This window comes from Talaromyces amestolkiae (assembly GCF_001896365.1).
Source record: "Talaromyces amestolkiae strain CIB chromosome Unknown scaffold9.1, whole genome shotgun sequence".
Classification (NCBI taxonomy): Eukaryota; Fungi; Ascomycota; class Eurotiomycetes; order Eurotiales; family Trichocomaceae; genus Talaromyces; species Talaromyces amestolkiae.
The window spans coordinates 1,258,304-1,271,651 of NW_024468045.1; the positions used below are offsets into that span (position 1 = coordinate 1,258,304).

Genomic DNA, 13,348 nt, shown 5'->3' on the forward strand with positions numbered 1-13,348 from the left:
CTTCCAACTTCTGGTCGCCTGTGCCAACATCCGCTGCTCTAACAGATGAATATCTGCCTCAGGCCGCTGTCCAGTGCGACGTTTTCGAGCCGGTGGTGTTCTAGACCGCGGTCTGGCCGACGCGCTAAGCCTCAATCAGGTCTAGCGCTTCCATGACACTGGCTAACCGGCCCTCTTGATGTCATTGGGTGGACCCCAGCTCCTTCCTTCTTCTGTGTCTGTTCCGTCAGTCGCGCCTTCTCCATCTGCTGCGAACCGCCAACCGCCAACCTGACCTCTGGAGAGAGATTCCGTTTTCCTGTCGCCAACCAACCACTCTCCCCCTCTCCTCTTCCTCCTGCTGCTCCTCCATTCACCCACGTCCATCTGATTGCTGGCGATTGTCCCGGTCTGGCTGCGTCCCCATCCTTGGCCGAGCCATCTATTTCTGGTTTCCTTTTTCGCCTTCCCTTCCTTTCTTTCATTCCTTGATTTTCGTCCTCTATTCAGGATATTTCACCTTTCACTCTTCCTTTCGCCTTCGGATCGCCTCATTGTCTATACACGTGACATTGAGCTTTCCCACTCCATTTTCTTTGCCCGCATTTCGACGAGTCCAGCCGATCACTCGACTAGAACTTTTAGCTTGGCTGCTTGATTGACGGATGCCACAGTCTGACCTGCAACAGCACAAACCTGGTTTCTCCAGCGGTTGGATCTACAAGCGGCTGCACCATCAACGACTTTTCAGCTTGCCTCGTCGCGTCTGTGCGGTCACTCAGTGTTTTTCGATCCGTTCTAGACGTGCAGTCACCTATTTTTATCCTCACAATTCCGTATCTGGTGGCGAGGATATCTGCCCTTTAGTCATCGGCAGCAAAAACGCAGGCAAGAAGAATCGCCGCGAGATGTCCATTTCCAAGATTTTGCATGCCATTATTCATTCACCTGTTTGACAAGGATGATTAATCAACAATCTGATTTTTTAAACAACAACACCTTGCATTACAATCAAGCTTCCTAATAACGCGTCTCCTGACGATCCCCCGCTTCTGTCTCGTTGCTCATTCAGAGCTACGTATAGCTACATAACCCGAGATGAAGTCGTCTCTGTACGACAGGGTCTTTGAGAGAGAATTAGGCTATCGGCCCCACAATGTCAGCCTCGAAGGCCTCTATGGCGCCTCGGAGTGGATCGATGACTTGGATATTGTCAATGAGCTTGGAGGGCACACGGGATGTGTCAATGCTCTGAGGTACGCATTTGATGTTTACCGGCGAGCATCATGTTTTTTCCGGACATACTGACACAGACAGCTGGTCAAACTCTGGACGGCTGTTAGCATCCGGGTCCGATGACACTTACCTCAATATTTACTCATATCAACCCGATTCATCGACATCTCCGTTTGCTCTGACCACTTCGATAAGCACAGGTCACACAGCAAATATTTTCTCCGTCAAGTTTATGCCCCATTCCAACGATCAGACCCTCCTTACCTGCGCCGGAGACTCCGAAGTCAGAGTATTTGATGTAGAATATTCGTTTAAAAATGCTTCCAACGCTGCTGCCGCCGCCGATACATTCTCCGCAACAAGAAGCCGGCGAATGACCGACTTCTTCACTGGCGTTCGTTATCTCAGTCATCACAACACAAATAACCGCGTCTATCGCTCTCATTCCGATCGCGTCAAAAGAATCGTGACCGAGTCGTCCCCGTATCTGTTTTTGACCTGTTCAGAAGATGGCGAAGTGCGACAGTGGGACTTGCGTCAACCGTCGTCGACATATCCCGCCCCACGTGGTGGACAAGGATTCATGGCCTATCGACCCGGCGTGCACCATGATGACTCCAACATCCCAGCTCCTTTGATATCGTATAAGCAGTATCACCTCGACCTCAACACGATATCATGTTCTGCGTCTCAACCTCAGTATATCGCATTGGGTGGTGCTCATCTGCATTGTTTTCTCCACGACCGCCGGATGACTGGACGCGATCTACTGGCGGAGAAAGGTCAATTGAATGGATTGACTCCCTTGGCAGGCTCCGTCGAAGACGAAATTATGAGCAAAGCAACTAGATGTGTCCGGAGATTCGCACCGAAAGGTCAGTCTAAAATGAAGCCTCACGACACTGACGGCATCACTGCTTGCAAGATCAGTGACGCGCGGCCGAATGAGATGGTAGTGAGCTGGTCCGGAAACCATGTTTATAGTTTCGATCTTATTCGTAGTCCGGATGCGCGAGAGGGAGAGAGGAGCGACGAAGTCAAGAGTATCAGCTCGACCAAGAAGCGCAAGCGTGAGAAAATTGCGTCCGCTACATCACTGTCAAGTGGCAACGCGAGACCCCGGTCTTATCTGCGATCAGATGATACTCCCGCCGAAGGTCTTGAGATGTCGTTTCAGGTGCGCTATGGTAATGGAGAATCAGAGAATATTCCAATCTCGATGACGACTGAGCACAACAGTGACACGGCCGAAGATGTCATAGAAAGAGCGCGATCTTCCGTGCTGACTGAAGCGCAAAAGTTGAGTTTGGAAATCGCAAAGTGCCTTGTCAAAATGCGCAAAGCTTTGTTTTCTCTTGAGGCATCCGTACGAGAGATATCACAGGCTCAGCGGCATTATGATCTTGATTCATATCAACCAGCTTTTGCTACCGTTCTAAGCCATGCGTCTGTTTGCCTGAACCAAATGGACGAAGTCAATAGGTCGTGGAGATACCCAATAAACCCATCTGAGGATGTCGTTATCATGCAGCAAACCCTCAGAAGGAACCGTGAGGCTGCTCGACGTTTTGTTCAGGCCTGTGGAACTTTGGCTGTGTCTCTCGGGGCTTGTGTGAATGATTCTCCTGGAGTAGAGGATAGTCGGATAGCGTTCTTTCGGCACATAGTTCCAGCCCCTTCAGAAAACGGTATAATCGATACGGAATCTCAGTTTGGTTATGACTTTATAAAGGCAATTCTGCTGTGGCTAGATGGCGGTCGTCAGGCAGTCCTCGAAGGATTCAAGCTCGGTCGAAATTCCTCTCGGAATCGTTCTCGTTTTCCCATTCCGGAGCATGAGGGTGATCAAGGGATCGAACGTTATCTTATCCCCTACCTGCGGGCATTACTCGACTCAATTCCTGTCGTACCTGTCGTTGATGTAGATGCTTCCCGTTTTGAACATGACGAGTCACGGATCATTTTCCCAACACAGCACGCTGCACTCGCTGCTTTTGAAAAGGCTGCCCAGCTTCCGTTGGAAGAGTTAGAGGATGCAGCAGCAGTAGAAGATAGCGACGATTCACCCGAACAAATGGTTCGTGCTTTGAACAGACGTGCTGCGACAAAATTCTGGGGACTCAGGGTGGGGCGTGGTTTGTTAATGAATGTTGGCGAAGGCATCGCTTTTGAATTCGTCAACCGTGCATTTGGAGGTCTGCGAACGTTCTTAAAGGAAGATAATGAAGACGACGAGTGCGAACGCTTACAAGAGGACATTGACTTGGAAGACAATTCGGACGAAATCGAAGAAGTTCGGCTTGTTGCTAACCGAGTCAATGGGCATACCGCAAATTTGGACGGGATTCGCGCAGCCACAGCCACAGCCCSGAGCCATACCAATGGCGTTATCGATGTTTCCCCAGACGAGTCTGATGACTTTGATATGTTTGAAGACGAAAGAGCGAGTTTTGAATTTGGTTACACTGATGACGAAGATAATGATGTGAACGACGGCGACGACAATGACGACTTCGATGAGGGCGAACAGGATGCCGATGACGATATTTTCGGATTTTTGAATCACGGCGGTCTCTCGAACAACCGTCGGGACAGGGAAGAAGTTGACCTGGACGTTCCCTGTGGAAGTCATGAGATGATCTATAGCGGGCATTGCAATATCAAGACTGTCAAGGATGTCAATTATTACGGACTGGACGACGAGTATGTTGTTAGCGGATGCGACTCTGGTCATGTTTTCATGTGGGATCGGAAAACGGCAAAACTAGTCAACATTCTGGAGGGTGACGGAGAGACGGTGAATATCGTACAAGGTTGTTATCCCTTTCAATTTAAGATGGCCTCATCTGAACACACATCTAATAATATGTCAGGTCATCCATACGAGCCGACTTTGGCTGTCTCCGGACTTGACAATACGATCAAGATCTTCTCTTCCGATAGACGGGCACAGCACGATGCCCGGCACGGAGTCAATATACTCAATCCAGAGCATCCGGCAAATATGTTTGGGGTTCGTCCGCGCAGTACAGACGGCAGCTCTCAAGTCTTTGGTCTTCGAAGTTGCAAGCGAGTCAAGAACAGCTATCAGATCATGAGTCAGAACGACATTCAAAGACAGGGTGGACTCAGCGATGCTTATATCACTGTACGTTTAGTATTTTCTGCTTTTGTTAGCTTTACTAAATCATCACAGAGAAGTATGTTGGCTCGACTTGCCACGACACTTGGGCAGCGCCATACGCTTGGAGCTGGCAATGCTGCAACCACAGTAGATGTGGGCGAAGGTGCTACTTTGGTAGTCGACGAAAATTGCACAGTAAGTTCCTCTGGTCGATTTACCCGACGGCTACTTATAGCACATTTTAGGTTATGTGAGTATTCCGCCACCTACATCATTCATAATACCAGCCCTTCGAAACTTCTCAGAGTACGTCCATGACTCCATTTTACGACAGAATAAGATCAACAGATTCAGGTCACAAATTTTACGATGATTTACTTCCGCAGTGTATAAACTAATTCATTTGAGGGGGGGAGGCAATATGTAAAACTACAGATTGGCATGTCTGATTCGGCCTAAAACAGAGTTTTGGATTTAATCGGTCCCGAATAATAGGATAGGATACCCTTCGGTTTGGTTTAATTGATCGAACCAATTCAGCAGATAGAATGAAACAACAAATTGATAAATACGAGATCAAGAATAAGTAGTAATCGTGGGGTTGAACCATCAGCCAATCGCGGGCAGATACTCGATAGAGATCTGATAAGATAAGAGCCGATAAAGATTTTCTCTTCACCCCCGCCAACAACCCATACAGTACAGAGTATGATATGACGATATACTCTCAATCACAATCATGACGACAAATACAGGCAATCTGGCTCAATTGTCTGATCTGTCAGCAAAGGTCTGCAATAACTACGATCCCCACAATCCACAAATATACCTCGACCGAGCAAAACTCCACACAACATTGGGTTTCCATGACCTCTCTGCAGCGGACGCTTACAGGGCATTGACGCTACTGGAATGCGTGACTGAGCCTGATTCAGCCGAATATGTTGCTCGGAGGCGAGTAGACAACCAGAATGAAGGGGAAGACGAGGAGGGGGAGGCAGAGTTCGTCGATATCACTGAATCAGAGTACGAGTCGATGATTGGCGAGACATATCTCCTGCTTGTCCAAAGTCTTGTCAAATGTGGATGTTTGAGAGATGCGTTTGAGTTTCGAAGTAGAGCTATTGAGCATTTGTTATCCTTGGACGCAGGGTTTCAGGAGATCATATGCCATCTGCAAAACGTGGACAAAAGACTGGATATTCCCGCGGAAAAATTGGCTACGCTCCCAGGCCAGGGATACGCACGCAGAGTCCTCTATTCATGGAATGAGCACGAACCAGACCGTAAGGCGCCCGAGACACTGAACCTGCTCAACAAACGCCTCGAAACAGTTGCACCGAATCTAGAAGTCAAAGCCGTCGCATTACCGGCTTTACATGGGGATGCCAGCAATGAAAAGGAAGGAGAAGTGTCGGTTCAACTAGGTCTCTTCGCCAAACGAGATCTTCAAGCCGCCGAAATCGTCTTACGCGAATCGTCGCTCTTAACGGCCACGAACCGCCTACACGACGACCTGTGCGATGCCTGCAACGGTCCGCTACCAGACCTATCAGACCAAGATGCAGGAGCGGTAGCATGCGAAGAATGCGACGACACAATCTTCTGCAGTCAAAAATGCCACGACGAAGCGCAAGGAACCTACCACGGCGCCATATGCGGGCAGGAAGGGCTCGACTCAATCGGCAAAGATGTCGCTGATCCAAAGGACAAGGCTGATTACCTATATTTTCTTTTGCTGGGCAGAGCAATCGCGATGGCCGCGACGCAGGATTTGCATCCGCTAGACTTGCCGGAGATCAAATATATATGGGGGGATTTCCACGAGTACACACCAGATGACACTACAAAGGAAGAAGTGTTGAAAGACGAGTATTCACTCCCGTTCTCATTCCAGCTAAACATCTTACAACCAACACGCCTGCTCGAAGAGATGGGTCTAGACCCATTTACGACTCTGGATCGATACGATACCTGGATTCTGAATACGCTTTATGCAAAATTTAGAGGCACGGCGTCGGGTCGACTGTCGACCTGGGACGGAGGCCCGGAGGTATGTGCTGTACATCCGCTATGGTGTCTGGCGAATCATTCCTGTGATCCGAACGTGCGATGGGAATGGGGTGGGGAGATTTGCTTCATGGTTCGAACGAAAGATGAGAAGGCTGTTTGGAGACGAGAGATTGATGGTGTGAAGGAAGAGAAGACGACGGTGGCAGTGGATGAGAAGGTTATGATTCGGAAAGGCGAAGAGATTCTGAATCATTATTGTGATATTGGGATCGATGTTCGGGAGAGGAGGGAGTGGGCTGCTGGTGCGCTGGGGGGGTTATGTCGTTGTGCGAGATGTCAATGGGAGGCTGCGGAAGATTAGACGAAGTTTTTTTAAAAGCTATTCATAATCATGGTCTATTTTAACTCGTAATCATCAGCGAGATGGAAACATAATACAGCTCATATTATGCAAAACATATAGAAATCAAGCCCCAATGCCTAGCCTAAATCATCAAATGAATAAATTGCATGTACGCCCTTCCAAAAATGCCATGGTATCGTGTTCGTTGAAATCATTTTGCGTGGTCAACCAATTCCCCGTACAGGTCATCAGGTATCTTTCGAACGAACGATACCGTCAGACTAATCACTTTGTCTGCCTCGAGGGGTGGGAATGATCGTAGGAGTTTATTAGGACTAGTCATAATCAGTGAAAGTATATCATCAACTGGAAGATGCTTGACGTACCTCTCGCTCTGAAGAATCGCATCCCTCATTCGATTAAGCTGCGCAACAATGCACAAAACATTCAAATGTGGTCCATACGCGAATAAAAAGTCCCATAAATGTAGCACTTCCGGCAACGGGGGTGTGCAGGCACATAATGTCAGAACTGATGGAAATGCGTATAATTCTGCATACATTCCCTTGGAGAACAGATAAGCCGCGAGTTTCGGATCAACAATTTCCAAACACCGATCAACAAGGCGGAGACCCTTATGAACTCCGTCCATGGCTCCCCGCACGTACCCAGGACACTCCTTTGTGACAAAGTAATGAAATAGTGCGAACGCCTCGACTTCGCTACGAGCTGCGTAGAGAAACGGTGCACACAAGACGTTCATGCCTTGTACGTAAATAGCCGGTTTTGTAGTTGGATTGTCTAGCGGTTGTACCGAGTCACCCTCTGGTTCTTCCGTGATCGTTGGCGGACTGTCTATAGCGAGCTCTAGTAACTCTTTCCTTCTTGACGATGGTCGCGAAGACGGTTTGGGCGGTTGTTGCGCATCGTGCAATTTCCAAGCAACTGCATTCAGCAATCGTATCAAACTTGCTTCGGTAACTCGTCGCTTAAACAGTGGATCAGTTGCCAGTGTGCGAAAGGTGTCATTCCTAATTTTGGTGTATGCCGGCGATCGGCCGCGGTGGACGAGGTTGAGGTATTCATCTGTTGGTAGTGGAGGGACGCCTAGGAGGGCTAACCAGAGGTATATTCGATATGTAGACTTCGCCTCAATTAGCGTTTTCATACTGCTGACAGAGAATATAACATACCATGCCATCTGAATCCGCATCGACTCTACTCGACAAAACCATCAACCTCAACTCTTGTAACGTTTCCAACAACCTCCCATCCGCTGGTCCGTCGCGTAACAGCGCATCCAATCCTGATCTCTTGATGAAATACCCCGACGAATCCGTCTTTCTGGCTGGTCGCTTTGTTCGTACCGTGCCTGTCGTCAATTGCGTGGGATTGCTCGAGCCTGATTCACTATTCGATCTTCCGCGGGTGCGAGGCCGTACATTCGTGTCTGACTGAATGTCTGTGGTGGCGCCATTGCCGGCGACATCGCGCTGCCGATTGCCATTCCCGTTGCTTGCTATCGCTGTCGTAGTCGTCGGTAAAGGCTGTCCGAAGCTCGAGAATGCCGTCGAAGTTAAGGACTGATGCGATTGAAATTTGCGGAGCTTGCGAGGAGATTGCGGTGAAGCTGGAGGAACAGCAAATGTCGGCAATTTCGTGTTGGCCAGCGACGGTTTGCTGTTAGCGGACATGATGCTACTGCGACGCTGCTAATCAGGTGAAAATAATCTGGATAATTTGAGTGAAGTGAAGCTGGCAGAATATGCGGGGGAGCTCGCGATTGACGCGTTAATGGAAAAGGCGGCTGGACGAATCAGCGCCAAGACCGACAGCTAGGTATAGAGGCTGACATGAGTCGAGTCATTTTGATAACTTATGTAGCAAGTACTTCTCGCAATCTATCGACTCTGACTATCAGATATCAGATCAGCGCCAATTCAAGCAGGAAAAGATACAACGTTGAGATTCTTGGGTATCAAGAAGGTTTGAAAGGACATAGCCCTAACGAGCCTACAGTGCTAACCCTAGTAAACTTGCAGCCGCCATAGCCTGGCTATCCAGGCCCTGAGGTGGAGTCTTCGTACCGTACATAATTCCGTGACTCCATAGTATACAGAGAACTCCTTTGACTGCAGGTACTGTCAGATGGCATCCCATGAGACGAAAACGTGGTACACACGCCCAGACTCCAATAAGACGTGTCTCGGCTAATCCAGCCAAAAACAGAAGCAAGTCCTCGAGCCAAGAACGGACAGGGAGCACGTGTGTACAGCTACCAGCAGTCGCCGTTGACATTGAATCGAGCAATCTGACAGATGCAAATCTCCGGCCATCAACAAATGCCTCCCACGTGTGGCATTCAATGATCGCCATTGGACTGGGGCAGCTCCTTGCTCCGCCAAGCGCGCGCGATAGTGCCAAGCGCCTTGGAAGGGTCCGCTCCGTGGCGCCAAGACCTGGCTCTATGACTTCCATGACTTCCATCTCGAATCTGACCTTGACGCACCACTCACGAATACGACAGCCACAATCAGATAAATGCCAACGCCGATGCCATAGGTCTCTGATGTCGTGATTAAAAGTGGGCTCTGTTACTTCCTTCTATTGATCTTCTTTAGAAGCCCAGAACTCTATAAACCTCTTGGCTACTCTACTTAGCTGTGCCACCGCAAAAACCAACGTTGGACACTGTTCATGCTCATCATCCGACTGTTCGATTTTTAATGCCAAGTGCAAAATGGAGAACTCTAAGACTTCCTTGCGCCGGATGGCAATACTGCGCTACGTTCAATCACAATGCCGCTCGAGAGAATGTGCTACAGATTCGGCCCAAATAGGCAATAGTGCGCATGGAATCTCGTACGCAGTCTTTACGAGGATGTAACAGCTGCAAGACAATTGGATACCCTGCATATCGTGGCTATATCGGAGACTGCCTTGTCAAGCTGAAACCCTGTCTCTAAAGAACTTAAAAGGGTCGGTATCGCCCTCCTGCCTTCTCTGGGTGCTTTGGGTCAGACAGACACTCTCTCCATCACCGAGTCGGACAATCAATCTTTGCCGCCAAGATGAGACTTCACCGGTATGACTACATCTTTGCCATTGGCACTTTGTTTGCCATGCTAGATGCCTACAACAACGGTGCCAGTACGTACAACTCAGTCGTTGTATCCTAACTTGTGCGCTGCTAATTTCGATAGACGATGTTGCCAACTCTTGGGCCACCAGTGTGTCGTCCCGATCGGTTAGCTACCGACAGGCCATGGTTCTCGGAACCGTCTTCGAGATGCTTGGAGCCATCACCGTCGGTGCCCGTACTGCCGATACCATCAAGAACGGTATCATCCCTGTCACGGCTTTTCGAGGTGATGCCGGCGTCCAGATGCTCGCCTTCACCTGCGCTCTTGCCGCCGCTTCCTCCTGGGTCATGTGGTGTACTCGCCACTCCGCTCACGTCTCTTCCACATACTCGCTCATCTCTGCCGTGGCTGGTGTCGGTGTCGCAACCGTCGGTGCCTCCAAGGTCCAATGGGGCTGGAACGATGGCAAGGGTCTCGGTGCGATCTTTGCTGGTCTCGGAATGGCCCCTGCCATCTCGGCTGCCTTTGCCTCTATTATCTTCATGTTGATCAAGCTCGTTGTTCTCATCCGCAAGAAGCCCGTTCAATGGGCCGTCTGGAGCTCTCCATTCTTTTTCCTCCTCGCCGCCACTCTTTGTACTTTGTCCATTGTGTACAAGGGATCTCCTAGCTTGGGCTTGAGCAAGAAGCCTGCTTGGTATATCGCTGCCGTCACCATGGGTACCGGTGGTGGTGTCTGCCTTTTGTCTGCGATTTTCTTTCTCCCTTGGCTCCACGCAAAGGTCATCAAGAAGGATCCCTCCATCAAATGGTGGATGTTCATCATGGGACCTCTCCTCTTCAAGCGCCCTGCCCCTGCTGAGGAGTACGAAGCCAACGTTCCCAACTACGCTGTCGTCCAGGACGACGATGACAAGACCGTCGTCGGTTCCCCCGAGATCAACGCACAGGACGTTGAAAAGTCCACCGAAGGAGATGTATCGACCACCAACACCTCCGAGAAGGACGAGAAGAACCTTGTCACTGCTGAAGCCACCCAGGCCAGCTACAAAGAGCTCATGGCTCAGGGTGATGCCAAACACCGCGCCAAACTCCTCCAGAAGCGTGGCCCTCTCGGCTGGGCTATGCGCACTCTCCGCGACAACCCCATGGGCGCCGGTCAAATCTACGAATTCCACAACATGAAGATCCTCGCCAAGCGTATCCCCGCCATCATTGTCTGTGGTCTTCTTTATGGTATTCACTACGATATCCACTCCGCCCAGACCGGTATCGCCGGTACCCCCGACGGTAAACGAATGCAAAGTGTCTATGCCCATGCCAAGAAGTACCCCAACGAAGTCGAGCATACCTACTCCTTCATCCAGGTCATCACCGCTTGTACCGCCTCTTTCGCCCATGGTGCCAACGATATTGGCAACTCTGTCGGTCCCTGGGCTGTCATCTACTCTGCCTGGAACACTGGCAATGCCGCTGCTTCCAAGGCTCCTGTTCCTGTCTGGCAACTCGCTGTTTTGTCTGGTTGTATCTCCATTGGTCTTATCACCTACGGTTACAACATCATGAAGGGTAAGCCATCTACCGCTCACTTGAATTTAAGTGAATTCTTGCTAATTATTCATAGTCATGGGTAACAAAATCACCTACCACTCCCCCAGTCGAGGAAGCTCTATGGAAATGGGCGCCGCTCTTACCGTCCTCATCTTCTCTCAATACTCCCTCCCCGTCTCAACCTCTATGTGCATTACTGGTGCCACCGTCGGTGTCGGTCTCTGCAACGGCACCATCAAGGCCGTCAACTGGCAACGAGTCAGCCTCTTACTCGCTGCATGGATTCTCACTATTCCTATTGCTGGAACCCTTGGCGGTATTCTGATGGGACTGTTCATTAATGCCCCCCACTTTACCTCTTAGAAGCTGCCACATAGTGCATGGTATATGATGATCTAAGGACGGGTATAATGTTAATGTCCAGGGTCTAGGGCGGAGGCAGATGTAATGGCGAGTTTAGTTGTTCGCACAAAATTATTGATACCATATACACAGCTTAGAAGCATTTCATTATTTCATATATATCCTTTAACCTACCGAGATAACTCCAAGTACTCATAACATACATAACTTATACCATAAAGAAATTTGATCAGGTAGCCGGCGGAGATTTGGCAGCACTATTCGACCCATTCCCATTATCCGAACTGCCCATAATACCGCCCACAAAGTCCTGGTAGTAAAATACGTCGCCTCTTTTTTGACCGCCAAAAGCTGCTTGCTTCCCTCTACCACCAAACGCTCTCCGTCCCGTAAACCCATTCAGGACTTCGTCGACCTCTCTTTCTGTCAGGGGACTTTCGCCGATATCCGGGTTTGTATGCAAAAGAGCGTCCCGAAGCTCGGCCACGTCTACCTGTCCACTATCATCGTCATCAAAAGCGGCAAATGCGTTGAGGAGCTCTTTTTGAGAGGATAGAGGGGCTAGTAGATTAGACAGGGTACCGAGAAAGGTTGGTAGGTTCATGGTCTGCGTTGCTCCGGCTGGAAAGTATTGAGCGGTTGCACTTGAGGATGGATCCTGGCCTATTTCGTAAAGTTAGTTTGATTGTTATTTGATGAAAATTTTCAAGTGCTTATACCTAAATTCGACAGCACGTCGGCAACATCATCCCGATTGACGCTACCATCATTATCGCGATCAAGCACCTGAAACGCCTCCCGCATATCCCTCACTTGAGAAGCAGGCAACTTTGACAACGTATCACTACCCACAACATTTGTACGGACCGATCGAGCGCTCATTGGCGACGAGACGCTATTCCTGCCCGGTGCGCCTTTGGTAGGCGACACAGGCGGTTCTCTCCATCGGGGAGACTTTGGTGTGGAGACCACTGGTTGCTCGTCTTCTGTAACGGCTTCCTCGCTTTCACCCACGGTGTATGTTTGATTTAATTTGCTTGGTGATGTAACTGGTGTATGGCCTCGGCCAGGCGAGCTGGCTGGTGTGTTGGCGCGGATTGCTGTTGTGGGTGAGCCGGGTGAAGATGGTCGGCGGAACGGCGATGCTCGGGGAGAATTAAATGATAAAGGAGACGGTTTGTAGGGTAGATTTGAGTTCATGTTGAAGATCTCGTATACAATCTTGAGTGTTGTGTTTAATCGAGGCTCACTGTCGTTATGAACGCCGTGCAGGAGCTTTGTTTACTTGTTGTTTTCCGAACGTAGACCGGTAAATGAGAGGTACTCGTATGCAGTCTGCAGAATCTTAAATTTGAACACTTATGATTCTGTCGCCGCTTTCTATCTTCGATCGGACTCGTAAATTGGACGAAATGGGGAGGTTGAATGATGAATGTCGCGCAATGCGGTCAGTAACAGCGGTCGATAATCGCCGGGTAAACAAAGAAAGCGGGCGGTTGCCATGCCCGGGCGGTGAGCAGTGATTGGCCCATCCACAGCCCACTCAGGGGGGGAAAGAGCATCCCCAAAAGTACAACCACCGATCTGCTTCCATTTTGCGACTATTCCAACTGTCGACCATGTTCTATCCTTGACGATACTTTCGCACAGTAGTAG

General features: G+C 49.6%; 4 protein-coding genes across 4 annotated transcripts; 2 read left to right on the forward strand and 2 right to left on the reverse strand.

Annotated features, from left to right (window-relative positions):
- Nucleotides 1-1,077: 1,077 nt before the first annotated feature.
- Nucleotides 1,078-6,713, forward strand: BHQ10_005426 (uncharacterized protein; the record flags this gene model as incomplete). The annotated part of the gene is made up of 5 exons (XM_040877901.1): nt 1,078-1,235; nt 1,297-4,028; nt 4,089-4,363; nt 4,412-4,534; nt 5,130-6,713. The coding sequence occupies 5 exons, from the start codon at nt 1,078-1,080 to the stop codon at nt 6,711-6,713; spliced, it is 4,872 nt and encodes a 1,623-aa protein (XP_040733930.1).
- A 193-nt stretch (nt 6,714-6,906) lies between these two features.
- On the reverse strand, nt 6,907-8,389 carry BHQ10_005427 (uncharacterized protein; the record flags this gene model as incomplete). The annotated part of the gene is made up of 3 exons (XM_040877902.1): nt 6,907-7,030; nt 7,082-7,839; nt 7,889-8,389. The coding sequence occupies 3 exons, from the start codon at nt 8,387-8,389 to the stop codon at nt 6,907-6,909; spliced, it is 1,383 nt and encodes a 460-aa protein (XP_040733931.1).
- A 1,377-nt stretch (nt 8,390-9,766) lies between these two features.
- On the forward strand, nt 9,767-11,692 carry BHQ10_005428 (uncharacterized protein; the record flags this gene model as incomplete). The annotated part of the gene is made up of 3 exons (XM_040877903.1): nt 9,767-9,845; nt 9,899-11,347; nt 11,403-11,692. The coding sequence occupies 3 exons, from the start codon at nt 9,767-9,769 to the stop codon at nt 11,690-11,692; spliced, it is 1,818 nt and encodes a 605-aa protein (XP_040733932.1).
- A 229-nt stretch (nt 11,693-11,921) lies between these two features.
- Nucleotides 11,922-12,892, reverse strand: BHQ10_005429 (uncharacterized protein; the record flags this gene model as incomplete). The annotated part of the gene is made up of 2 exons (XM_040877904.1): nt 11,922-12,355; nt 12,412-12,892. The coding sequence occupies 2 exons, from the start codon at nt 12,890-12,892 to the stop codon at nt 11,922-11,924; spliced, it is 915 nt and encodes a 304-aa protein (XP_040733933.1).
- Between the last annotated feature and the right edge of the window lie 456 nt (nt 12,893-13,348).